We start from the raw sequence: 27,106 nt of genomic DNA, 5'->3' as shown, positions 1-27,106 counted from the left end.
CTTTATCCAACTTGACTGAGATGCCAAACAGAACTTTTTTAAACCACATAATATATTTAAATAATTTTTCAAACTCTTGTGAAGTTAAGATGGTGGTGGAATAACACATTTTGTCCGGTTCCTTGTAACGCATGGAAATGCACGTCACGTACACTATTTGTCACTTCTAAAAATCAATAAACATTGATGAGATTGATATAAATAAAAATTACTCAAATTACGATAAATCATCTTCATTATTTTAAGTAATTAACTATGTCATGGTATATCATTCGACCCGGTTGAATGATATTGTTAAGTAGCTGGCAAATAACAACCGGTCACGTGTCAATGTGTTTGACACTTACTGCCATTACCAATCCATTTTCAAAGGAATACCAATTTTGTATTATGTAATATTATGTAATACATGGGTAATAAAATGTGATCTTTAACACCCTGCCTGTTTTAATTTAATTTACTGATGAAAAAGTCACCTAAATGATTCCTTGACAACAGAGGACTTTTGGTCGTTGAATTATAAGTCCGCTAATATTTGTATATTATAATTATCAATTCATTCGTTTTAATACTTACCGTTTAATTCATCCAAAATTTATTTTTCGCGGTGACATAACTTGAAATCACACCTTTTAAAAGACTTTAAGTGCGCTAATGTATGCTATCGTTATTGCGCTTTTGCCCTACGCAGAATGCGCATGCGCGAAATGCAACATACGTTGCTATGGAAAAATCGTACTGTAAAAAGGTCTATAAATAGTTGTTTGCAATAGAACTGTTTATATTGGACCATATAATCCGTCAAAAATCTTTATTACTATAATAATGTATAGGTTATGGGATGAATATAGACATATTTAAAGTGCAAACTAGCATAAACCAAAAGATAAAATCCTAGTGGTTGCTGTTGTTGTTGGACGTTAAAATGTTTACACCTTACATCTGTAACACGTTAAAAATAAAAAAAATGCTTATACGTATATGCATCTATCATTTACTACATAGAAAGGGTACGAATTTGATTTGTTCAAAGAACTGATGAAATACTTGTGACTTTTTTTTTGTTATAATTGGCCACATAGCGCGCTTCTTTTTTTTTTATTTAACTTACAATTTGTATCAAATATGCTCTTGTTATACAATGTTGTAGTTCCCATCCCTTTTAATATAACCGTTGAATTTTGTTCGCCATTTTTATTTGTTTGGGTCGTCAGACCAAACAAATAAAGATAGCGAAATTTCAGACTCTGATGCTGTTAATTGCAAATGCCGAAAGTAGTCCGCTTTTTTGAAGCGGTTACTTCCCTTTATATGTACTTTAACGCCGAAAAATTCAGGGGAGATCACTGCGTAAAGATTGTCAAATGACATTAATTTTCAAGCAAATTAGTTCCCGAATGGTCGAAGATTTCTAATATTGTTTTATTCTTTATAGATTTACATGCTTATAGTAAGTTCCATGATTATTTACATCTGTGTTAAACAACAGGTTTAGCGTCGAAATAATAAGAGTTACAAACCCTTATTTAGAATAATATGGTTTTCTTCAGGCCGTTTACATATAATTTCACCATGGCCGAGGGGTTTGCACGCTCGCTTAGGAATCGAGAGGTCTGGAGTTCAAATCCCATTTAAGGTCAAATCATTTATTTTTACATTGTTTAAGTCAAATAAGCATTGAATTAAATATCAGTGTTGAAATAAGTCTTATAGCCAATTTACTACAGTTAAAACAATGGAAATCATTGGTGGCACTATACAAAAACAAATTGGTTTATAATCACACAACCTTCACCTTTCTGACATTCTGAGACCCAAACAAATTCAGCGCCTTCTGTGCTTTGATTTATTATTATTTTTTCATCAATTTGTACTTTTTACTTGGTATATATAAGAACGTATGTACATAGGTAGGTTGCAGAAAATGGGGCCTTTATGGCGTATGTATACAAAATTTCATTATTCATAAATCAACAGTAAGTTGTTTTTGCAGTTTTTCTTTCCTTTTTGTGAACAGAGTAGAATATTAAATATATATTACATTTCTTAGTTTTTATTTGTTTGGGTCGTCAGACCAAACAAATAATAATAGAGAAATTTCAGAACCTGATATGCTTATTTGCACAATCCGCAAGTAGTCTGTCACGAACTCCTCGAAGCGGTTACTTCCCTTTATAAGTAAATTAAGTGGAGATCACTGCGTAAAGATTGTCAAATGACAGGCGCATTAATTTTCAAACCTTCTCAGTAGAACAAATAGTTCCCGATTGGTCGAAGATATCTAATATTGTGTTATTCTTTATCATTTCCGCAAATTACGGGTGATATATTCAAATAATTTTGTTACGCGGATGAATATCATTTTAATCAATGAAATTTGCTCAGCTATTTCCGTAAAGCTTCGGATTATTGTGATCGGCTTAAAGAACATTTGTTATTTAGACTTTCAGAAAAATAAAATAAGGATGTTGACTCTAGGTTAGGGGCGAATTTAGGCAGTCTACGATCGATAATCAATTTCTACCATATGTAACGGCACACAATAATTTAATCCACGTAACCAAAGCGCTTTTTAGCCACACTTCAGCGCGTATTACATAAAGAGTTGTGAAATATTGTATACATGTGAGCAAATTTTTGCTAAATTATTTCACAGATATACATGTTAAAATTAAGCTCCATGATTATTTACAACAGGTTTACCGTGAACAAAATATCTCGAAATTAATAAGGATTACAAAACCCTAACTTAGAATAATGTGATTTGCTTCAGGCTGATTTCTTATAACTTCCCCTTGGTCCAGGGGTTACACGATCGTTAAGGAAGCGAGAGGTCTGGGGTTCAAATCCCAGTTATGGCAACTCATGCTTTTTTTGGTTTTTTTTTTCTAATTGTTTAAGCCAAATAAACATTGAATTGAATATCAATGTTGCAATTAGCATTATCGCCAATTTACTACAGTAGTAACACTGGAAACAGCATAGCTGGCACTATACAAAAACAAATTGGTTTATAATCTCACAACCTTCACCTTTCTGACATTCTGAGACCAAAACAAATGCAGCGCCTTCTGTGCTTTGATTTAGGTCAGAGTATCACATTGTAACAAGGCCAGCGATTGGCTGTAAAAAGTGCAGGGAAAACCATATGATTCAATTGGACATTAGGTGATTGGATGAAAATGGGGTATTTTTAAGTATAAAAACTAATTTAGAAAGTAATACTACATTGTAAATTAGTTTTTATACTTAAAAATACCCCATTTTCACTAATTTAGAAAGTAATACTACATTGTAAATTAGTTTTTATACTTAAAAATACCCCATTTTCACTAATTTAGAAGGTAATACTACATTGTCTTCTCACTTCCCCTCGGAGCGTGCACGTCGCTGAGAAGGCACAGGGCATCGGCAGAAGATTTACAGCTTGGCTGGTAGACAACTTAAACTGAAGCCTCCGTGGGCGTTAAAAACCACTACTTCGTCAACAACTGCGGACCAGCTGCCGGTGTCCTGACTAATGCCGAGGGGAGTGGCCCTACAAAGTAGGCGATTGGGTCGACGAGGACGGTGTGCTAGGGTGCGTGAGCCCCTAGCACGGTTAGACGGCTTGAAAGGCAGGCCTATAGCTGGCGCAAACAGCCCTTTTCAGGGCTAACCACCTTTCCTATTGTCACAGGTTACTGTACATTTAGGTTCTCATTGACCGCCGTACAGTGACCTACTTTTGGCTCAAAATTCATATCTTTGGCTCATACTCCGTGGAAATTGCATGGAGGTAAATTATCACCACTTTGTGCTTCAAAATTAACTATTTAAGGACATGACTGGTGACATGTCCGGGGTCCGTACTCGACAGCGCAAGCTGCATTTTGTGCCCGAAAGGGCGGATGGACCCTCATTAAGCTTTAACTTCATTCATTCAATACTACATTGTTTTCTGAAGAAAATGAAATATTTCATGAGTCTCTATGATAATTTTTTACTTGGATATTTGCATTTATAAAAACATACTCCCCGCAGCGGTTACTTCCCCTGATCAGTTAAAGTAGCAAAGCGTGACGTAACCGCTGTGGAGTTTGTTATAAAAAGTGTATGTCGGTCCTGTGATCAGCAGAAAATTTCAATGAAATCCTCTTCAAAGAAATTTTGCAAAAATTTGGTTGGCTACCCCTATATATGAGGCTATATAACAGGAACATTTTCATGTGTTAGGCATTTCATTCTGCTAGAAAAATCACCTCTTGAGCATGAAAACTCAATTTTAAGGTAGGATTATGGACCATTTCATTTAATGTAAGTCTATGGTAATATCAATGTGAGTGCCTGGCCTAAATTTAATATATTAATGTCACGTGTTTTTGCATTTTTATCTGTTTCCTCTCTTTCTGGTACTTTTATATCTTTTCGCTACATCAAAATACCTTGGAGACTGCTACACTGTGAAGTGATTAGAAACGCAAAGAAATTGAATAAATATACTGTAACCCGTCAAGTGTCTTTTCATGTGTTTGGAAACATCAAATAAAAAATGAATTCTGATGACGAAAAAAGTGAAGAAATGGAAGAAGTTATGGAACAGGATGAGTTAGTATTCAGTTACACATACAATCCTCTACCTACTGTTTTAACCGATCGGACTAAATTCCGTTAATTTCATAATTGTGTCTAAATATTTGACCCTGTTAAACTTGCCAAAGAACGACAAGATGGTTTTCCAGAAAGTTCGATATCGCTTTCGCTTTCAAATAAGTGTAATAACTTTTTAACAGGTTTTACATGAGAATCAAAGTTTATGATTCTCCGTTTCTATTTTGATTCATGAAATTTCGGCAATATCCGGTTATCTGCCCCCCGGGGCAGAAACATTCTTATCTGTATTTTTATGACAGTCGTGTGGTCAGCCCTACTGATCTGGATCATTCAGGCGCTTAAAACATATCACACCCGCATGCGCAAAAAAATAAAATATTTACCTACCATGCGCTTGCGTAGTTAGCATCATCTAGCAAGGGGTTCATAACGGGTTTTTACATAATAAATATCCTCTACGGAATGAACTCCTACATTTAGACAGCTAAAATCACTTCAGTATATCATTCATTCCGTAAAAAATAACTGACGGAATGAAGTTATACATTGATACTGCTTATATCATTTCATTATATCGTTCATTCCGTATTAAAATAGCCAACAGAATTAACTTATACATTGATACTGCTCATATAATTTCATCATACCGTTTTAAAATAGCAGACGTAATGAACTTGTACATAATTATATACTTTTAACATCGTTTCAGTTCATCGTTCATTCCGTATTATATAGCCTAATGCATATAATTATATCGCCGATATACATACTCCGGTTATCAGTCCCGGGGCAGATACGTACTAGGCTTTCATAGTGTTACTTTAATGTTAGTAAAAAATCATTCCTTTTATGCTTATTAAGACAGTACCCCCAAAACATTGCCAAGCCCCATTTTTTAAAGCATGATGGCCCCCGAAGAAAACCCTCTTCCCGGGGAATACTTCCCCTTAAGTAGCATTTAATTATTGTTAGTAATTTATTTCGTCGCTATATATATACTCCGGTTATCAGTCCCGGGGCAGATACGTACTAGGCTTTCATAATGTTACTTTAATGTCAGTAAAAATAAATTCATTCCTTTTATAAATTAGCTTATTAAGACAGTACCCCCCAAAACATTGCCAAGCCCCATTTTTTAAAGCATGATGGCCCCCGAAGAAAACCCTCTTCCGGGGAATACTTTCCCCTTTAGTAGCATTTAATTATTGTAAGTAAATTATTTCGTCGCTATATATATACTCCGGTTATCAGTCCCGGGGCAGATACGTACTAGGCTTTCATAATGTTACTTTTTAATGACAGTAAAAATAAATTCATTCCTTTTATAAATGCTTATTAAGACACTTCCCCAAAACATTGCCAAGCCCCATTTTTTAAAGCATGATGGCCCCGAAGAAAACCTCTTCCCGGGGAAAACTTCCCTTTAGTAGCATTTAAATATTGTTAGTAAATTATTTCGTCGCTATATATATACTCCGGTTATCAGTCCCGGGGCAGATACGTACTAGGCTTCATACAAGTAATACCTAGAACGTATCTGCCCCGGGACTGATAACCGGAGTATATATATAGCGACGAAATAAATTACTAACAATATTAAAATGCTACTAAAGGGGAAGTATTCCCCGGGAAGAGGGTTTTCTTCGGGGGCCTTCATGCTTTAAAAAATGGGGCTTGGCAATGTTTTTGGGGGGATACTGTGTGTGAATTACTTCATACGGACTGAACGTTATTAACTCTAATTAAAAACTATCACTACATTAATGCTCAGTACGCATCTGCCCCGGGAAGGAAAACCGGATTATATATAACTACATGCGTGTGATTAGATGATATTACCCTTTTGGTAGCCCTTACATATCTAACTGTCTATACTGCTGTATAGTCACGTAAAAATGAATTTATCAGTAATTTAAGTTACACGGATGACAAAACGTTCAATTACATTTTCATGATTGTTTCCACTTTAAAATAAAGCCAAAGAAAATTATAATAAATATGAAACATTTTGCAAGTGTTGTGAAAAGATTTTATTTTATAGTGAATGAATCTTTCAAGATATGTAATGTACACATGTACTGACATGCTTAAATTTATGGAAAATAAATCTTGCAGGAAACAGCGAAATTTATAGTAACAATTAATGCCCTTCCTTGGAAGTGACCTCAACCAATGAAATTCACGGAAAAAACAAGCGTCCACGAGATCATGATTTTTGGATGAAGTTATCTGCCCCGGGGGGCAGATAACCGGATATTGCCGAAATTTCTCAAAATCGTCAGTTGTGAACTAAATGCTTGTTAAACAACAAACCATTTCACCATTTTCACAAAGGAAGTGGCTAGCCGTACGGGCCCGTATGGCTAGCCAAAAGTTCTAGCCGTACGTGAGTCACGTACGACTAGCCAGGACAAACTGTATTGGCTAGCCGTACGGCACTTTTCAAAAATATATGGAAGGCGAAAGTGCATATGTTAATTATGACTTTAAGCGAGGATTTTAGTCAAGAATGTTTACTTTTTAGAGATTAATCGACGTGTTGGCGACAGTTAAAAATGTACGTGTACTTTGTCATCTCAAGACGTCGAGAAAAATAGCGTTTGGTTGCAGTTAAATAACATCAATTGAAATGGTTTACAAAATTTTGATAATAATCCTTTTTTGTTTCATTAAGTTTAATTTTTAAATTGAAAAAAAAAAAAAAAAAAAAAACACCGAAAATAAGTGTTGTCGGGCTCTGATAATTGCGTCAATTACCGACGGTATAGAAGTTTGTCCATCGTCCATCATTAAGGAAAGTTTGCATTATTAAATTATTTTTCCTTTTCACCGTTTTTTTAATACTCTTTTTATTTATTTATTTATTCCCCTCCGATCATTATTTATTCGATCCATGTGCTTAATTAACAGATTTAACAATTCATCTTTTATACAAATCATAAGCATGAAAATTATAAGGACGTTATAACATGCAACTTTGACACTTAATGTTATTAAGATAGATTATACAACTCTTACTCGTATTCATTTTTTGTACGTGCAAAATTGCGGAGCATCTTTGTTAAAGTGAAGACACTAGGACAAATGCGGAGATTTGATTAAAATCGTCGTTTAAAGACACAAAATAACATATGCATTTTCGACTTCCATATAATTTTGAAAAGTGCCGTACGGCTAGCCAATACAGTGTGTCCAGGCTAGTCGTACGTGACTCACGTACGGCTAGAACTTTTGGCTAGCCGTACGGGCCCGTACGGCTAGCCACTGACCAGTGATTGATACCTGCCGTAGTAGTCATATTTGACAATTATACTGTCCACATTTAACTTACACTCTTAGACTCACTATGTTTATTTTTATTTTTTTGGTAATCAGAAAATACTTTTCATTACTTCCTAGTCCAACTTGATTATGTTAATATGTAGGAAGACGGTGATTTTCCTTATGGGCCCTTACAATGGCTCAGGGCTTTTCACAGGCACTTTAACTGCTGCGCTCCCACTTTGCCATTATCTCCAAATCAATCTCGCCGTTGTGCCATAAAATCGTGGTGCTTGTAATTCCCATCCCTATCAGTGGTTTACAATTTTGTGTAGTGCATGCAGAATTGGAGATGATGATAAATAAAAAAACACAGCGGTCATCAATCAGCAATGTTATAACGGATTAACAGGTTGTTTATCATGTCAATTAATAATCAGTCTGTGCAAAAGTCCATCGGTCCTGGCTGAATAAAAGTCAGTCCTCATGTTCGAATAAAATTTCAAGACGCTTATAATATCAATGACCTGTGTGATACTAAGTTGCCGATGATGCAAAGAAATGTGTTAAAGAACTTGTTTACATCAGCTATGGTAAATTTTGTCGTAAATTACAAATTTTAAAATTTTGTTTCACAGTGCCTCATAGGGGTGTCATCGATAAGGACTTTTGTATCAATATAATTATCGGTAATGAATTATCAGAGATACAGCGATATATCGATTGCCAGGCAAAATTAAGCTTTCAAGTCTTTTTTAATTTGTTTTAATATGTAGTTATATTTAAACACACGCAAAAAAAATGAATAAAATATGAAAAGTGAACAATTTGTTTCTGTTCTATCATCATAACTTTTAATGACAACTAATGACTAGTAACTATATAATGTTTAAAGCCTTTTCCATTTTACTTTTGTTGTTGTTGTTGCTATTACGTAGTTACAGATTATGCTTAATCCCGTCCTTGCAGTTCCATTAGTAAGGCGGGGTTTAATTGACAAATTATAGTGTTTAGAACCAGAATGATTAGGCCATCCTTAAAAAAATGTTTGCAGTAACCCGACCCAGAATTTTCAAGGTGGGTAGGTAGGTCGATTTTTTTTTTTTTTTTTTTTTTTTTTATTGAACTGTACTTCCCAAATAAACATGGAAGACAATATAATTATTATGCTTTGATAATCTGGTAACAATTAATAAATTGATAACTGAATTCTAATTTAATAAGAACTACATTTTATTTCTTCTATTAACCTATAAAAGAACGAAAACAAAGCACAAGGCATAATTTTCTGAGAAATTTTTTTTTTTTATCCAGACCATGAAAAAAATTTGAGAAGGGGCAAATTTTGTGAGTCGGTCGCGTTACTGCAAACATACATTTTTTTAAGGATGGGCTTATTAAAGTTTAACATATGTAATCCTGATTTTTACTAAGAAACACTTACAAAAAATTTCTTGGCATTTTCCCATTTAAAAATCAAAATTGGGGGTTCTTGACCCTCACTTAGCAGACATGCGAGATTACAGTGAAATTCAGCAGCATTTGTTAGAGACACTGGGAGGTAACTCTGGTGTTGATTTCCGTTTTCGTTTTAGAAAAAAAATGTTTGAAATATGTTAGTTCTGGCTTCCATAACTTTATATGTCGCTTTTATTTTGACGTTTGGTCTATCAGTACTATAAAACCTGTTTGCTGAAGTCTCTTTAGCTAGAAATATGTGTGCATTCGATATCCGATATTTAAAAAATGGAATTGATATCGAATCGGATAAAGTCACGAATATTTACAGGTCTGCATAGACCTAAGGTGACCATAAATTAGGGGGGGGGGGGGTAAAATTTTACATATGCACCAGTTGTGATTAGAGATGGTAGATTGAAAAGTTGATTACTTAACATTGAGAGAGACACAGGGCTCAAGCTAGGTTCAAAATTTAGGGAGAAGTCACTTCTCCCTCCAGCTGCTTTAGGGAGAAGTGGGGAGACTTTAGGGAGAAGTGAGGAGATTCATTTATCGATGTTTGTTGTATGTTATCGCAATTATGTTGACTCACTGTACATATCTTATTAAATGAATTGGATTTGTGTTACAACAGAATATTCAATTTTAATTTAAAAGTAGTTAGAAACAAGTAATAAGAATGAGTATCATGTAATGCAACCATTGCATTAAATGAAGATAAAAAAGTCATAGTTGATTCCTATCATGGATCATATCATGGGTGGATTAACAGTTATTTCCTTCTGATTTACTATTAAAAAGCTTGCGCCGGACATTATCAGGCCTAGACATTAACTTTTGAATCAGGTTGTCCTGTCGGGCAAGTAGTTTTTAAAACTACTTGCCCTGACCCAAGACTTACTTGTCCTGACCTAAAAATGGTAAAAATGTATAAATCAGAAAAACAAACAAGCTCATACATTATTAAATACTTCTTGTTTTAGGTAATAAACTGGACATTTTGTTTATGAAATTGATTGTTAGTTAGACACAAACATTTTTTGTATTTAGTAGTTTTTCTAAAACATCGGTTCATCTGTTTATTCAATGTGAATATACTTCGGTCATGTACATTTGTTGATGTAAGAAACGGAAGGAAAAATATGAGCATGCGCCGCGGTAAGGTAATTCCCTGCAATGCGTTCAGCAGCTGTTCAATCATCAAGTCAACAGCCGTAAACGAGTCTTCGTTGTGTTCATAATGTTGTTATATTAGATTAAACAATAAATCATTTTAAATGCAAAAACTTTATTCAACAATTATATTTAAAGATCAATATGATTATTTACATATTTTTAATGATATCTTTACATGCAAACATCAAAATTTAAACAACAGCATAACCCGGGAATTACCTTGTACAAAATTAGATATAGTCTATTATTAGAACGGGGAATTACCTTACCGCGGCGCATGCTCATATTTTTCCTTCCGTTTCCTACATCAACAAATGTACATGACCGTAGTATATTCACATTATTGATAATGATTCATGGTGTATTTTGTTTTAAAGATGTTTATAAATGAAAAGATGTTATTTCTATTCATTTTGTACATGCATTTTGTCAATGATGCTTTTTATTTTCACTTGCCCTGTCGGACAAGTGCTTTTCAAAATAACTTGCCCGGACCAAACTTTTAGTTGTCCCGGGCAGTCGGACAACCGTTAATGTCGAGCCCTGATTATATTCATATTCACTTATGTAAAGAAAATGAAAGTAGATAACGAAAGAAACGATCTTTAATTTAACTTCATTTGTAATAAATACAGTGTAATACGCCGTCAATTTTATCAAATTTAACTCGTCGACAAAAAAGGTTATCATAACTTTTATTTAAAATTACCGTTACAGTTATAATATTATGTCGAGCGGTCCTCTTTGACGTTTGATCCGACCATCAGAAATAATTGTTACGGGTAGTTATATGTTAGCGATTTAATGATTGGTTTAAAAATGTCGCCTCAATTAAAACGTGAATTACGATTGGTTTCTCGCACGTATCGGTAATCTCGCCATGGGCTGAGTCTAATTGTTCCTCGAGTGTCTGTTAATTGGACTTTTATGACATGTTGGTAAACAAACGGATTAATGACATTTCGCGTTGATTGGGATGCATGACAGTCCCTTTTTCCGGCGGCGAGGGTAAACAAAGCAAACACACACAACATGTTATTCACAGTTATTGTTATTGTTGGTAATTTTCAATAATGGATCAATAAAATCGGGCGACTTCATCTTCGCTTTCATGTAGGATGTCGGCGACTATTTCGCCCGAATCGCCCACTAGCTCGAGCCCTGAGGCATTTAAGTGGGATTATGTGTCTTAAGTTTATTATTGAAAAATTAAATCTTGCTAATTTTTAAAAAACAAAAAAAACAGATATCTACCAGGGATAGTGGGCGATTTCTGCCTTACACCATCATAATTCAATCTTCAAAATCGTTACTCATATATAGTCAATTCAGCTGACCTTGGCAATGAAAAAATTGAGCATTATGTCACTTAAAAGTCTGCAAACATAGTATGTAGAATTTGTGTAAGCCCATTGCAAATTCCTTGTTATTATCTTGACCTTTCTTCTCAGTATTAGCAGTTTAAAATGAAAAAAATGAATTTTACCTAGAACATCCAGAGATCAACATTGATCATATTCCTTATTAAATTACAGACAACTTGTCATCCGTACACCAGAGGAAATGAAGGAGCTGGGAAATACACATTACAAAGAGAAAAACTACACAGAGGCTATCTCATGTTATACTCAGGCAATAAGTAAGTCATATATTTACACTAATGTAGGTTTTACATGCTGCTCAACAAATCAAAGCACTGCAGGCACTGAAGTATACATTGCTTGACAATAGGGTCTAATTTTGTTGTCAATGCCTTGCTGATTTTAACCAACTGACCAACGCAGACTGCATAGCCTATGTAAATAGTAAAGAGCTAGGCCAGGCTTCCATCTGACAGTGTTAGTTATTGTTAGTAGCTCACCAACTGACATGTAGCTCATCCACTGGGGATTGGGATTTGTTCATGTGAGGATGCTATCCAGCTATCCATTCAAAATAATAAAACATTGTCACTGTATTTTTTGCCGGGAAAGGCAACAGGTCACGAGCAAAAAATGATTAGGTACTCAAGTTACTTTTCAGAAACAAAAACAGAAATAAAAAGCTCTTGAGAATAAAGAAAATATAAAAGCATTTCTGGAGCATAATGTGCCTTTATGGTTAAAACCTTTGTGCAATGCTCTTTTTATAGGTTTATGTGTAATGCTCTTTTTATAGGTTTATGTGTAATGCTCTATAGGTTTATGTGTAATGCTCTATCTATATAGGTTTATGTGTAATGCTCTATCTATAGGTCTATGTGTAATGCTCTATATATAGGTTAATATATAATGCTCTTATCTATTTATAGGTTTGTATGTAATGCTCTATAGGTTTATGTGTAATACTCTTTTTTATAGGTTTATTTGTAATGCTCTATTTATAGGTTTATGTGTAATGCTCTGTAGGTTAAGGTGTATTTCTCTATAGGTTTATGTGTAATGCTCTATTTATAGGTTTATGTGTTATGCTCTATTTATAGGTTATATGCAATGCTGTATTTATAGGTCTATGTGTAATGCTCTATAGGTTAATGTGTAATGCTCCATTTATAGGTTTGTGTGTAATGCTCTTTTTATAGGTTTATGTGTAATGCTTTATAGGTTTATGCTTAATGCTCTATTTATAGGTTTATGTGTAATGCTCTATTTATAGGTTTATGTGTAATGTTCTATTTACAGGTTTATGTGTTATGCTCTATTCATAGGTTAATGTGTAATGCTCTATTTACAGGTTTATGTGTAATGCTCTATTTATATGTTTATGTGTAATGCTCTATAGGTTTATGTGTAATGCTATATTAGGTTTATGTGTAATGCTCTATAGGTTTATGTGTAATGCTCTATAGGTTTATGTGTAATGCTATATTAGGTTTATGTGTAATGTTCTATTTATAGATTTATTTGTAATGCGCTATTTATAGGTTTATGTGTAATGCTCTATTTATAGGTTTATGTCCAACATGTGCAGCATATTATGGGAACAGGTCAGCATGCTATATGATGATGTATAAATTTGAGGAAGCACTAGACGATGCTAGACAAGCCATTAAAATAGACGACAAATTTGTAAAGGTCAGTTTATGAAATCTACTTGCCATTGTTTATAAAAAGGAATATGCATGTTTATATAGTGGATAATTGAGACTGTAATCTTCAAAGGAAGGATTGTCATTCGAGGTTTTTGAGACAGTCCTTTTTGAAATTGAGTTGGTCATTTTATTTATGAACTTTATCATGTACAACAAGGAGTATTTTTTAAGTTATGAGGCAGCCCAAAATGCATTGAGACAGTCGATATAGGTTACAGCCACCTCCTAATGACAACCCTGCCAAGTACAATACAAACTATAGTTGCGCTTCATAAAAATATATGGTCCATTATGGAATTTTATCATTTTTTCATGAAAATATTTTCCATATTTACTCAAACGAAAAAATAACCTCTTTGTATTGGTAATGGGCCTTAACAATGTATTATAATTTCAAAATAATAATGTAAATGTGTTTAAAGAAAGAAGAAAAATGTAATATGTACTTATATCTTGTGACAACTAAGGGTGTAACGGTTTACCGGTATACCGATATATTGCAATATGAAAAAATAAATTTTAGTACCGCGGTACGATTTTTGGAAAACCGGTATTTTATAAAAATCATAATTTTCAATTAATTGCCTTCTAATTTTGTACAAATTTCACATAAAATCTTTAATTGGCCAATTTTGTTGGTGCCAACGTAAGATAAAAGTATCCGACAACTAGTACACTTAAAAGTCAATAAGCGGCCGCATAATTTACATAAGCGGCCCAGATGTGAAAGGTCACACGCGACTAGTTTTGTTTATCAAATTGTGTGACACTTTACTTTCTATTTATTCCTTACATTTTTATTAAGTTTCTACTAAAAATATATACATATAATAATAATATATAAATGTTACTCCATCTTTACATCAAAACATATACAAGACAATACATATTGCAATATATTGCAATACGCTTCAGCAAAATGGCAATATATTGCAATACGGTTTTTGCTGTATTGTTACACCCCTAGTGACAACTTTATAGTAACTAAAACTATTCTAGTAAGCCTTAGACTTGGTCTTCAAAAAAATTGGTTTGTATTAGCATTTGAATTTAAGTAGATGAGCCTACAATTAGTATTTCAAATGTTGATAAAAACTTCTTGGTTTAATTTGTGATACTTTCATTTTTGAAGGAAACTAGTAAAAAGAAATTGTTCATTCAGTTTAAGTTAATATATAATTTTTGTTCTAGGGTCATATACGTGAAGGGAAGTGCCATATTGCTCTAGGAGACCCTCAAGCAGCGATACGATCATACAACACAGCTCTACAACTTGAAAGTGATAATTTAGTGGCCAAAAAAGAGGTATAAACATAATATATGTATTATTTTCTTAATAACAAGTCCTTTCTTTATATTTGAATAATTTAATTTGTGTGGCAGCATGTCAGAGTGGAACTGTCCAGTTAGCTCAATAGGTAGGACTATAAATTGGGTGACCCAGGTTTGATTCCCGGACGGTGCAGGTTATTTTTGTTGTTGAGGGTATGTTGTGTTCGATTTTAATGGGCAGTCAGGATGTTACATGTACAATGTAAAAACAGTGTAGCACATCTGTATGTGTGTACTTCTCAAATAGCTACTTATATTGTATGGTTTTTGCATGCAAATCTGCTTCAATTTTTGAAAAGGAAATTTATTGTTGTTTTACATAATTTCAGACTTTTCTGGTCGCCTTTGACAACATTGACCTCTGACTAGGGATTTTCCCTTGGACACATCAGGGATCCCTTTTTTTATCCAGGTCACATATTTTTGTTTTGAATATTTTAAAATTGTTACTTTCACTTAAATTTAATTAGTGTTTTATTCTAATTACAGCTCCATATAGCAGAAAGTTTGCAAAAATTTGAACAAATGGCTGAAGTCGATTATGAAAAAAAAGATTTTAGAAAGGTATATATTTTTGTATCACTGTATATCAGATTTTTTTATAACTTTATAAAACGATTTTTCCTTCTATTGGACTGAATTTTCTAGCATTTGCTTATTAATGGTTATTAGAAAAATAATGCTGAACAAAATTATTCCTCTTAGGTTTTTCTTTTGAGACTTAAAAGGGACCCCACTGAGGTCCAAAAGTCTGAAAACATAAAATTTAAATTTCTCTTGTAGATCAGCTTTGACACTTAAAAACTGATAGATTATTTAAGAAATAATATATCCCAAAACTGTGATTTTATTGCTCAATAACATCACTGTTTGGAGTTCGGATGCGGGGAATTATATCACGAGGGCGTAGCCCGAGTGAAATAATGATACGCATCCGAACGACAAACAGTGATGTTATCAAGCAATAAAATCACCGATTTGGATATATTATTTCGATTCTAACACGACGTCAACCAATAAATGCTGCTGTACTTATTGTCAGCGAGTCACATTTTTAGTGGTTACGTCACGTGTATAATGAATAGTCACATGTCTAAATATAGAACGTCAAACAGTGATTTTATAGCATAATAACACACACTTTCGGTTCTTCTATATTCAATGGGGAAAAATGCGGGTCGTGTTAGAATAAGGTTTATATGCCGAAATAAATAAACAATCGCATGTTTTTGCTTTTCACCGCCCAGTTTGAGTAAAAAGTGTTGCAAAGCTTTTTAATTTTGGGTCAATTTTCACAATTGGAATAATTTTCTTTTTTTTCCACCAGTTAAAGCTGCTTGCCTGCAGATGAGCAAGAATATTTCAATAAAATCAAACTTGATAAAAATGTACTAAGACTTTAGGAAAAGTAAAAAGATTCAAGACTTTAGTATAATTTACATGTTTATGCAATTAATGATAGATTTTCAAGTATGTATAAGCATTTATCTACAGCGTTACTAACGCAGTAAAGGCTATTTCCGAATATTTTGACCTCATTTTGGTAATTTTGGGTTGTGTGCTGTTTGTAATGTATAAATTGCTTCCTTTTGGTTACTTCACAATATTTTACTTATAAAAACATTTTCAAAATTTTCATGAAAATGAGCATGAATCTGGCGGCATGTTGCTTTAAGCTGAAAAGTTGCCATATGCACTTTACAGTGTAAGTTTAACTTGAAATCTTTATCATTTCAACACCAAACAAAAAAGCTTTTGAATAATTTTATCCATTATTAATTCATTGTATATCTGTAAAATCATGACAGCCACGTCATGACAAAACCAACATAATGGGTTTGCGACCAGCATGGATCCAGACCAGCCTGCACATGCGCGCAGTCTGATCAGGATCCATGCTGTTCGCTATCAGTTTCTCTACTTGTAATAGGGTTTGTAAGCATGGATCCTGATCAGACTGCGTGAATGCGCAGGCGGGTCTGGATACATGCTGGTCGCAAACGCACTATGTTGGTTTTGTCATGACGCGGCTCATGTGCGTTTTTTTTCCAGGCACTTTATTGTATAGACCAATGTTTACAACAGTCTGCCACATGTAGCAAGTACAAAATACGAAAATCTGAACTTCTTACTTTACTAGGCCGATATCAGGAAGCCCAGGAAATAGCCAAGTAAGTTTGACTTCCTCCTGTTATTTGATAAGAGACTGTTTTAATTGAAACATTTATTGATTTATGGTTGAAATTTTTTATCTAAAGTAAATAAACACTTGTTTTCAGAAAGTCGCTATTTGTAAATACCATATTAAGCTAATAAATGTTCTTTTAATAAGAAGTATTCTTTGAAACTTGATATTTCGAAAAAAGAATAATAATAGTTTAAAGAAGGATAATTGTGTCCAAAAACAAGCACCCTTTTAGCATTTTCCTTTACCAGGGCTCATCCTGGGGGGAAATTTTAGGGAGAAGTGACTTCCTCGTGAAAATTAGGGAGGTGGGAAACAACCCAATATGTATGCATTAACATGCATGGCTATACATCCTTTAACTATAATAAATAACATTATGTTAATATAATTAACAACACTTCTAACATTTCCACAGTTTATTAATTAATTTTATTATTATAAATATATGTATATATACATGTATACTGAATGTTGTAATATCATATGTATGTATGTAGTCTATGCTTTATGAGGGTCCATCCGCCTTTTTGGGCACAAAATGCAGCTTTCGCTGTCGAGTACGGTAATAACACATTTAAGTGAAATTTTATATATGCATATAATTATTCTTATAAAACAATTTTCAAACATCAAAGAATATGTAAAAAATGTACTGCAAATATTTGTGCACATTATATTTAATCACTAAAATATATACATTTATTTCTTATTGATAAATTTGACTGAGACATTATAGAAAATAAATTTCTAATTACCTCCCTTTATTTTCGTGAAATGTTAAATTCGGTATTATCTTTATAATCAATGACTTTTGAAACTTACAATATTGATAAATCTTAATTTGAGCATCATATTCAGGCATAAAAAACAAATACATACATTGAAACAATAAGAACACTTCTTTCCGGACAAATTTTGTTGTTACATACATCACATGATATACGACCGATATGTACAACTTTTATGTAGCATGACGATCATGATTCATAGTTTTAGTCGGGATGTCATTCCTACGTGCTTAAGCTGTGTCAAATTTTGCATTTCTACACACAGAACAATGCCAAACTCCCTCACTGTCTACAACATAACCAATCGTAAGATTTTTGTGAATTGGCTTTCTTAAATTTTCGCGTTGGTGCAGGGATTTATATATTAAGTAATATAAATCTGTAATTGGTGTATCAGAATCTTCTTCTAACTTTCTTTTACTGCTAAGTTTGGGCATTACGCCCTGTAGCCATGGCGTGAGCGACATAACAATTTTGCAGTAAAACTTGATGTTAACGGGCTGAAATCATTCAAAAATATGATTAAGTTTTTAATCTGGTCGCTGATCATTAATGAATAACAGTTCTTTGGTAGCCATGAAAACTCTATAGCACCTCGCCTTTACTTGGGTTAAACACTGCCATCGAAGAGCATTGTGTATATCAATTAGGGAAGATTGCATGTGTTTAGATAATCGGGAAGAAACAATGTATAATTATCGCCTAATCCCATATAAAACTCGCAAAACTGTCACACAATTATACCCATCTTGGGCCGATGCTCTCATTACTTACTGTTTAAAGTAGGCGGTCTATCGCTTTGCATACAGGTATAAGCGTAGTATAAAGCGACGCTCTGATTAGCAGTAGGCAGAGATACAATCTCTGCTCTTTACATCGCCAAGTAATTACTCTTTGGGATTTAAGATTTTATTGGCGAAGTTGACTTCTCTTTGATCAATGGGGAGAGCGAAATGGGAATAAACAAGGCGAAGTTTTCGCCTAAATCGCCCTTCCGGATGAGCCCTGTTTACCAATAAAGACTTACTGTATTTGTATTTGAATTTAGTCAGCTAAAGTGGTTGTTATATATATTTAAAGCCAAAATTGCTTCTTTAAAAATTGTTTCCATAAAGTATTTTGTAAATTTGGAATTACATTTAGTCATAAGACCTTAACAATGTCGATGTGACCAAGTTAATGCCAGCATGCCCACTGATTTTTCGCTCACCTGTCACAAAGTGACAGGGTGAGCTTTTGTGATCGCTTTTCGTCCGGCATCCGTCCGGCGTCCGTCCGTAAACTTTTACTTTAAATGACATCTCCTCATAAACCACTAAGCCAATTTCATCCAAACTTCACAGGAATGTTCCTTTGGTGGTCACCTTTAAAAATTGTTCAAAGAATTCAATTCCATGCAGAACTCTGGTTGCCATGGCAACCGAAAGAAAAAACTTTAAATATCTTCTTTTAAAAAACCATAAGAGCTAGAGCTTAGATATTTGGCATGAAACATCTTCTAGTGAGTGTCTACCAAGTTTGTTCAAACAAAAGCCCTTGGGTCAAAATTGGCCCCGCCCCGGGGGGTCATTGACTTTCCCTATATGCATATAGTAAAAACTTAAAAAATCTTCTTTTAAAGAACCCAAAGAGCTAGAGCTAAGACATTTAGCATGAAACATGTTCTAATGGGTGTCTACCAAGTTTGTTCAAATAAAAGCCCTGGGGTCAAAATTGGCCCCGCCCCGGGGGTCATTGATTTTCCCTATATGCATATAGTAAAAACTTAAAAAATCTTCTTTTAAAGAACTCAAAGAGCTATGGCTAAGATATTGAGCATCAAACATGTTCTAATAGGTGTCTACCAAGTTTGTTCAAATAAAAGCCCTGGGGTCAAAATTGGCTCCGCCCCAGGGGGTCATTGATTTTCCCTATATGCATATAGTAAAAACTTTAAAAAAATCTTCTTTTAAAGAACCAAAAGAGTTAGAGCTAAGATATTTAGCATGAAACATGTTCTAATAAGTGTCTACCAAGTTTGTTCACATAAAAGCCCTGGGGTCAAAATTGGCCCCGCCCCGGGGTTCATTGATTTTCCCTATATGCTAAGGTAAAAAATTAAAAAATCTTCTTTTAAAGAACTCAAAGAGCTATGGCTAAGATATTTAGCATCAAACATGTTCTAATATGTGTCTACCAAGTTTGTTCAAATAAAAGCCCTGGGGTCAAAATTGGCACTGCCCCGGGGGTCATTGATTTTCCTTATATGTGTATAGCAAAAACTTAAAAAATCTTCTTTGAAAAAACCTCAATAGCTAGAGTTAAGATATTAAGCATGAAACATCTTTTAGTGAGTGTCTACAAAGTCTGTTCAAATAAAAGACCTGGTGTCAAAATTGGCCCTGCCCCGGGGGTCATTGATTTTCTTTATATGTGTGTAGCATAAACTTAAAATCTTCTTTGAAAAAAACCCAAATAGCTAGAGTTTAGATATTAAGCATGAAACATCTTCTAGTAAGTGTCTACAAAGTTTGTTCAAATAAAAGCCCTGGGGTCAAAACTGGCCCGGCCCCAGGGGTGTCATTGTTTTTAACTATATGTGTATAGTAAAAACTTAAAAAAAAATCTTCTTTTAGAAAGCCCAATGAGCTAGAGCTTAGATAATTAGCATGAAACATCTTCTTATGGGTGTCTACCAAGTTTGTGCAAATAAAAGCCCTTGGGTTAAATTGGCCCTGCAACGTTGGGGGGGGGGGGCCTATATACAGGTGAGCGACCTTAGGGCCATCATGGCCCTCTTGTTTAAATACCTTTATTGTTACAATTTTCTCAAATTACAGCGACATTTTACGGCGTGAATCGATGAACGCTGATGCACTATACGTGCGTGGAATGTGTTTATATTACCAAGACAACATGGAGAAAGCTTTCCAGCACTTCCAGCAAGTTTTACGACTGGCCCCTGACCACCAAAAGGCCAAAGACACATACAGAGTAAGTTTAACATTTAATATGCTAGAACCAAAAGTATATTGCATTTAGTGCCAAAATAGAGCCAGACCAGTCTGCATGTCCCTGTAGTCTGATCATGCACTATGATTAAGTTGAATTTGTGAAATTTAAGTTGAATTTATTTACATTTTTCAGAAAACTTATTTTAATTTGTTATATTGTTAAGCAAACCAAGTTAAATTTGTAAACGTGTTCCAGAAAATTAAGTTGAATTTGTTAACTTGTTTTCAGAAAGCCAAGCAGCTGATGGCAAAGAAAGAAGAAGGAAACAAAGAATTTCGAGCTGGCAAGTTTCAGGAAGCTTTCAATATATACACAGCAGCCCTCACTATAGACCCAAATAATAAATTTACAAACTCGAAACTGTACTGCAATAGAGCAACAGTGTGCACAAAAGTGAGTGTTCTTTATTTGGTCTTTGCTGTTATTTTTGTACTTAGGGTTAAACTAAGTTTCGTAACAGTAGTCATTTTAAATGGAAAAATTTCAACATAGTTAATCTTACTGGTAACACTTGGTCAGGTATTCAGTGGGTGCCAACTTCATATGATACCAATATTCATGTGTTAAAGCACTTGATTTATGATCACTGGCCCCTCAACATTGTGGGCTTAAATCCCAGCAAGTGCTTTGAACAACTCTCAAATTTCAAAAAAAAAAATTGTATGTTCAGCTTGTAGGACAGATTATCTTATCATAACTAAAATTTGAAAAGTTGTTTATACATTCAGACACCTAATATGTTGTTTTTAAGAGCCATATTGCTGATTTGGATGAAATTTCATAGATGTTTTAAAAGCTTGTGAAGACTGTTGCACTTTCTTTATTACAGATAAATAAATCTGACCAGTGCACTTTCTTTATTACAGATAGATAAATCTGACCAGTGCACTTTCTTTATTACAGATAGATAAATCTGACCAGTGCACTTTCTTTATTACAGATAGATAAATCTGACCAGTGCACTTTCTTTATTACAGATAGATCAATCTTACCAGTGCACTTTATTTATTACAGATAGATAAATCTGACCAATGCACTTTCTTTATTACAGATAGATAAATCTGACCAGGACTGTTGTACTTTCTTTATTACAGATAGATAAATCTGACCAGGCTATAGAAGATTGTACAAAGGCAATAGAATTAGATGATACATATTTAAAAGCTTACATGAGGAGGGCAAAAAGGTATTAAAATATACATCATGGGTATATGAGCCGCGCCATAACAAAACCAACATAATGTGTTTGCGACCAGCATAAATCCAGACCAGCCTGACCCGAAATTGAAAATTAAACGATTTACGTTCTAATCAGACTAAAAAATTGCGTAAAATACAATTTTTTTATTTATTTCCAAATATAGCTCCAAATTACATTTGCACATTTGCCCTTTTTAGTGCCCCATATGATCTATGTAAAAAATGCAAATTTGAAATTTTTAGGCTTTTGGGCCTAAGGTTACGTTCCTTTAAGATATTATCTCAGAATATTAATGTCAGCCCTTTCAACCCAAGGATCTTGTGTCTAAGACCTACTGAATCACAGTCATTTTCTTGTACAATCTGTCTGCATTGCTCAATAGGGAGAGCTCAAAAATTATTAAAGGAACTCCACTGAAGTCCAAAAGCCTAAAAACATAAAATTTGAAATTCGTACGAAATTATTATATCAGCTTGGTGGGGCACTTTAAAGAGAACTATATTAAAGATAGTAAAGAAATATACTCAAAAAAATTTGAAAATTATTATTTTGTGCTATTTTTAGCCGATTTGGAGGAAGCGAATGATCTGACATTTTGTACTCATTATGAAACATTGATCTCAAAAAAAATATTTTCAGTCCTATCATGTCAATAAACTTCAGTGGAGTCCCTTTAAAACATTTAAGGTTTACACTTCAAACATTTGTTCACTATCAAGGGCAGGTAAGGCTAGCAAGCACATGTGCAAATTCTGACCCTGTTTCTACTTTTACTTTTGATTTGCTATCCAGTAGTTAGATAAAATAGAGTGTGCTGTGTGGGCACAGGTCTTGTTTTGAAAAAGGTCCTTGTTAAAATTTGGATGTAATACATACATGCATACAGAGTGCAGTTATATTTGATATTTGAAATGATTGAATATTTTCAGTTACATGGATGCAGAAATGTTTGAGGAGGCAGTGAGGGACTATGAGAAGATTTGCCAATTAGATAAAACTAGAGGTAGTGTATATTTAAAGATATAATTATATTTGTAACTTTGGTATATTTTGGGAATTTTTATACAGTAGAACTTCGGTAAGTCGAAGTTGAAGGGATTTGCGTAAAAACTTCGACACATCGGGACTTCGACTCATGAATTGCTCTCAATTCCATGACAAAATTTCGACCCGTGACTAGTCCTAATTATAAGATCTATAACAAAACCCATTTTATATTTTTCCATCATAATTCTGATATTTCACATTTTACAATGATAAATATAGAATGTTAAATAACTTTTTTCACGACTAATTATACGTATACAATAGAGTTACAAAAGGCGTAACAATACGAAAGGGCGATAACTAAACCAGCTTATATTAAATATTACGCGTGTTATTCTCACGCGACACCGGGTCCTGATGCTTTCAAATGAAAGTAGTTCTTACCGTTTACTTTCAAATACCACTATGGCAATTAAAATAGTAACGATTAAAGCATTTTATCACACATTTTATCGCAAACAAAGGCTGTTTGAACACACGGCTGTGTAATAAACACCTGTCACACAGGTTGATTGAAAATCGTCTTCGCAGCCAGATAAGGTGTGAAAAATGTCTCGAGATCGAAGGTGTCAAAATAATCGAACAACTTCGACTTATTTGTGGTAAATTACACTAGATTTACTTTATATGGACCACGAAAAAACTTCGACACATCGAAAAATTCGACACATAAAATCTCGACTCATGAATAGGTTTTTATAAGGAATATATAGGGGGAAGAATCGGGACTTTCATTTTTCTTCGACACATCGAGAAAATCGACTAATCGAAGTTCGACTCATAGAAGTTCTACTGTATTTATATTTGTTGTATTAGGGGATGCCCTGTCTTTAACAGTTGCATAGTGATCAAAAACGATGTGGATGTTAGGCAAAGTGGTTATGTACCAGGGATTTGTAAGCTTGGTTATTCCTTCCCCACAAAGGTTTTGATAGTGGATAAAGAAAAGGGGAAATCTCGACCTTTTTTAACGTGGGAATATGTCCAAAACATAGTCCAGGAACATTTTAGGAGTATTTTACCAACAGACTGCCCCCACACATCGTCAGTTACAATGGATCAATGCATTTTTTTCATTTATCTTTTTTGCAGAAAATAAGCGATTATTACAAGATGCAAAGTTAGAGTTAAAGAAAAGCAAGAGAAAGGACTATTATAAAATACTTGGTGTCGGCAAAACAGCATCTGACGATGAAGTGAAAAAAGCTTACAGAAAACGTGCTCTAGTTCACCATCCTGGTAAATATTGCAAACTTTTCCTTGCTAACATTTCCATCCACCCCTATCACCATTAATTTTGATCTCGCGTTCAGCTTCCGAATCTACAACCTTCAGTCTAATTTATTTAACTTTCAACGCTCCTTTCATCAGGTGATAAGCATGACATATTTTCTAAATCCGTTTTCATTATTAAATACATACCTGCCTTTTGTACAAAAATAGCTTTATTTTCGTTTTGATATTTGATATGTAATATCTTTATTGATGTGTCTGTGAGAAAATTGAAGAGCCACGCCAGACTGCACATAGATATAATTTGACTAAGACACTTTGTAATTGCTCATTTCTTTATTTTATCATTATAAACTTAAGGAACATTGGTGGTTCTACTTGGGTGCCGGTTCATGGCCTTATGACCTATACTGTGCTGGTGCGATGTAAAATCAAGCAAAAAAAAAAAAAAGATTTTAAAACTTTTAAGCAATAAACTCTTTAAAAAAAGCATGGAAAAAAATGAACAAAGTGACAGAAAAATTTGTTTGTTCTCTAGTCAGTTACAGACCATATGACCTATACCTTGTTGGTGCGATTCAAAATCAAGCAAAAAAAAATATTCCTTTTTTAAAACCCATAAGCAATAAACTCTTCAAAAAAACAACAAAAAAACATTGAAATGGAACAAATCCACGTTTAAATCCCGATATGGCGGGACTAATTTGTAAAGAAAGTCAAAGTAAACATGGAAATGGAACATAGTATCAGAAAAACTTAAAAATAAGCAGGTGTAAATCATGAAATGGCGGAATTAATTTGTATGTTCTCTACTCGGTTACAGACCGGCATTCACATGATACACCGGAGGTACAGAAACAGGAAGAAACGAAGTTTAAAGAAGTTGGTGAAGCATACTCTGTGTTATCCGACCAGAAGAAACGGCAAAGATACGATGCTGGGCATGATATCGAAGATTTAGACGGCATGGGGCATGGAGGTTTCCACGGTAACTGCAATTTTGATGAGTGTCACATAATCTTTTTTTTTGTTAAAATTTTTCATATTCATGTTTTAAATTCTTTCAAGTTTGATGTAAGGGAGGCATTGTTAAGTGTTTATGAAACGGCCATTCTGATTAGCTTATTAACACATCAATGACACAAATCTGCAAAATAAGATCAAAAAGAGGTGTAGACTGCAGAAAAGATGCGAAGGCTTGATTGTTTTTTCAAGGCCTTATATTCTTTCTGAAAACTTTAATATATATTCCCTTAAAAATATATACTTAATTTTATTTAGTATAATAGGATATAATATACAAATATGGACTATTTAGCTGGTGAATATGAGGTGATATTTACTGAAAAAACTTCAATAAGTTCAGTATTGAACCTGTACATGTAATCATTCAATATGCTGTAAATAATAATTTTTTTACGTAAAGATGATTAATTAAAATGTTTTTTTCTTTGTGTTTCAGATATAGACCCAAATCTGATATTCCAGTCTTTCTTCGGAGGGGGAGGCGGCCAACAGTTTAGCTTTGGAGGCGGTTCAGGGGCAGGTGGGGGCTTCCCAGGAGGATTTTCGTTTCAATTTGGATAATGTTGACATTTCAATGTATGTTGTGACAAATTTTTTTAAGACTGCATTTTTATCAGGAAAATAAATATTGGGGCAATTTTTTGCCCCACTCCATGTTGGTGCCAGATAGGGCAAATGGGGTAATTATGCGATATAAATGGGGGGGGGGGTTATTTCGGTGATTGGGCAAATGTGGTTGAAGTAAATTTTGTGATACCTTCCTTAATTTGCCAGTGAGAGGAAGTTGCAATTGTTTGTGGATTTATGAAGTCAGAGATTTTCAGATAAAATGACGCAGTCTGACCCGTGACGTAATCTCCCAGAATGCTCTCCACTCGAAGTCCCGATTCAATGTTTTGTTTCATTTTGAAACATTTCAAGTTCCTTATAGACTTGAAAGGAACAACTGCTTGCATAGAAATTAACCTCGCTTTATCTGTCTTTGAGTTAAGTTAAAATCTTTGTTTATTATGTGATTTCTTTTTAGATATTTTTTTGCTTTTAAGTGTAAGTCTATAGTATTAAGAGTAAAACCTTACAATTTTTTTATACATGTAAAAAAGTGTGAACCAAGCTTATAAAGTTATACATGTTAAGTTAAAAAATGAACTGTTAGTGTTAGTAACTTAGTATAATTTTGTGTCTAAAATCATATTGCACTGACTAAAACATTTTGAAAGCTCCAAACAAGACATTGCAAGCGCCAAGAGAAGAGAATTCTTCTAGTACAAGGGGTTTAACATTTTACACAATTGTTTGGCCACCATTTAAACAGTTAACGTTTTTGTTAACTGTTACACCCGTAGTTTTGCCTGTATCAGACAATAGTACCAGTGCATGGTTGTGCAATTTGACGGGCTCCGTATTAGGTTATTCACAATTGAAATCCATTCAGCATTCAAAGCAAAGCAATGTCAATTGTCAAAAAAAATGTTAAGAAAGTAATTATAGATGTAATCTAGTGACTGTCTCTTAATTATATTAAAATAATGCCCTAAGGTATTCAGTAAGATATTTATTGTACCTCGCGTAAACTTTTTACTATGTAGCCAAATGTGACATCACATGGTGTTGTTTTGATCTATCATCCTGGAAAAGAATATCACCCAGTAATTTTAAGCTTAAAAATCAGATATGACAAAATTTATTTGTTTATGTTGTGTTAGAATCAAAATAATATACTCAAATCTGTGGGG

At 33.8% G+C, this 27,106-nt stretch overlaps 1 protein-coding gene across 1 annotated transcript; it reads left to right on the top strand.

Annotated features, from left to right (window-relative positions):
- Positions 1 to 4,451: 4,451 nt before the first annotated feature.
- On the top strand, positions 4,452 to 26,606 carry LOC132741244 (dnaJ homolog subfamily C member 7-like). The gene is made up of 13 exons (XM_060729370.1): positions 4,452 to 4,587; positions 12,027 to 12,130; positions 13,420 to 13,544; positions 14,753 to 14,866; positions 15,383 to 15,457; positions 16,946 to 17,064; positions 20,689 to 20,842; positions 21,092 to 21,256; positions 21,958 to 22,049; positions 22,994 to 23,067; positions 24,204 to 24,350; positions 25,168 to 25,332; positions 25,807 to 26,606. The coding sequence occupies exons 1-13, from the start codon at positions 4,532 to 4,534 to the stop codon at positions 25,929 to 25,931; spliced, it is 1,515 nt and encodes a 504-aa protein (XP_060585353.1). The 5' UTR covers positions 4,452 to 4,531; the 3' UTR covers positions 25,932 to 26,606.
- The last annotated feature ends 500 nt before the right edge of the window (positions 26,607 to 27,106 follow it).

This window comes from Ruditapes philippinarum, unplaced genomic scaffold, assembly GCF_026571515.1.
Source record: "Ruditapes philippinarum isolate M1 unplaced genomic scaffold, ASM2657151v2 ctg1524_1_1_1_1, whole genome shotgun sequence".
NCBI classification, from domain to species: domain Eukaryota; kingdom Metazoa; phylum Mollusca; class Bivalvia; order Venerida; family Veneridae; genus Ruditapes; species Ruditapes philippinarum.
The sequence above is the reverse complement of the archived record's forward strand: the minus strand, read 5'-3'. Positions and strand labels throughout refer to the sequence as shown.

Bases quoted from the DNA above. Each gene is read 5' to 3' on its own strand.
- LOC132741244 (XM_060729370.1), top strand. From the start codon at position 4,532: ATGAATTCTGATGACGAAAAAAGTGAAGAAATGGAAGAAGTTATGGAA. The intron at 17,065-20,688 runs GTAAGTTTGACT...CTCAAATTACAG, and splicing joins GAAGCCCAGGAAATAGCCAA to CGACATTTTACGGCGTGAAT. The intron at 24,351-25,167 runs GTAAATATTGCA...ACTCGGTTACAG, and splicing joins TGCTCTAGTTCACCATCCTG to ACCGGCATTCACATGATACA.